The sequence below is a fragment of the Cynoglossus semilaevis genome, chromosome 12 (genome assembly GCF_000523025.1).
Source record: "Cynoglossus semilaevis isolate Cse_v1.0 chromosome 12, Cse_v1.0, whole genome shotgun sequence".
Lineage (NCBI taxonomy): Eukaryota > Metazoa > Chordata > Actinopteri > Pleuronectiformes > Cynoglossidae > Cynoglossus > Cynoglossus semilaevis.
Genome location: NC_024318.1, coordinates 15777991 through 15778769, shown reverse-complemented (window position 1 = coordinate 15778769; position 779 = coordinate 15777991). Strand labels below are relative to the sequence as shown.

The 779-nt window shown below is 37.0% G+C and overlaps 1 protein-coding gene across 1 annotated transcript in view; it reads right to left on the bottom strand.

Moving 5' to 3' along the window:
* Positions 1–200: 200 nt before the first annotated feature.
* plek (pleckstrin) overlaps positions 201–779 on the bottom strand; it is a 4735-nt gene continuing 4156 nt past the window's right edge. Inside the window, 1 exon segment of the mRNA XM_008322450.3 lies at positions 201–759. Coding sequence (XP_008320672.1) covers positions 629–759 — 131 coding nt within the window. The 3' untranslated portion in view covers positions 201–628.

The window sequence follows — 779 nt, the reverse complement described above, 5'->3', positions numbered from 1 at the left end:
ATGAAATTCAAACATGGTTAAAAAAAATCAGGAAGTGCGTGTTGTGTGGTGTGTGCCTAGGTGATAGCTTGAATTCTTCAGAAGTTCGGGTGACAATGTGTGACTATAGGAAATCAGGGAAACCACATACACAAGTATCATGAGCCAACACAGTTTCTTTCCACTTCCTGTTACCACTCCTTTCTAGAAGTGATAGCTAATTGTCTTTTACGAAACAGATGTGTTGCTGTGTTTGTGGTACAAAGATAAAAAGTAGACTATGAGAATGCAGAACAAGAAAAGAATTACACTTGTACAAAGTTTTAATTTAATTAATCGGTGAGACTTGTTTGTGGCTTTTAGAAAATTATTATGAAAAAAAAATTCAAAATTGAAATACTTTTAAATAGTATCTTGTTATTATCTCCATAGCATTGAACCATTCATCCTGGTGATTCATATATGTCATCGTTTTTTTTGTAATCAAATAATTTCACATGAGATCAGTTCTATGAAACAACATCATTGATTGGTTAAATAGAGTTTTCACTTCACACAACAATACTATAATATATGTTCATTCACATAGTCGCAGAAAGTCTGTTAAACGTACGGTTGGTCTGACGCCGACTGCTGCCGTTCCAGTCACTCATTTTGACACTTCCTGGATTGCTTTGATCCACTCCTTTCTCTCCTCCGCTGTTGCAGCCTGGAGGAAGTAGTGAACCTCATCGGATGTGATGACCTCAAAGAGGTTTCCATTAACGTCGTACCTTTTGGCTGAAACCGAGAACCCAGGC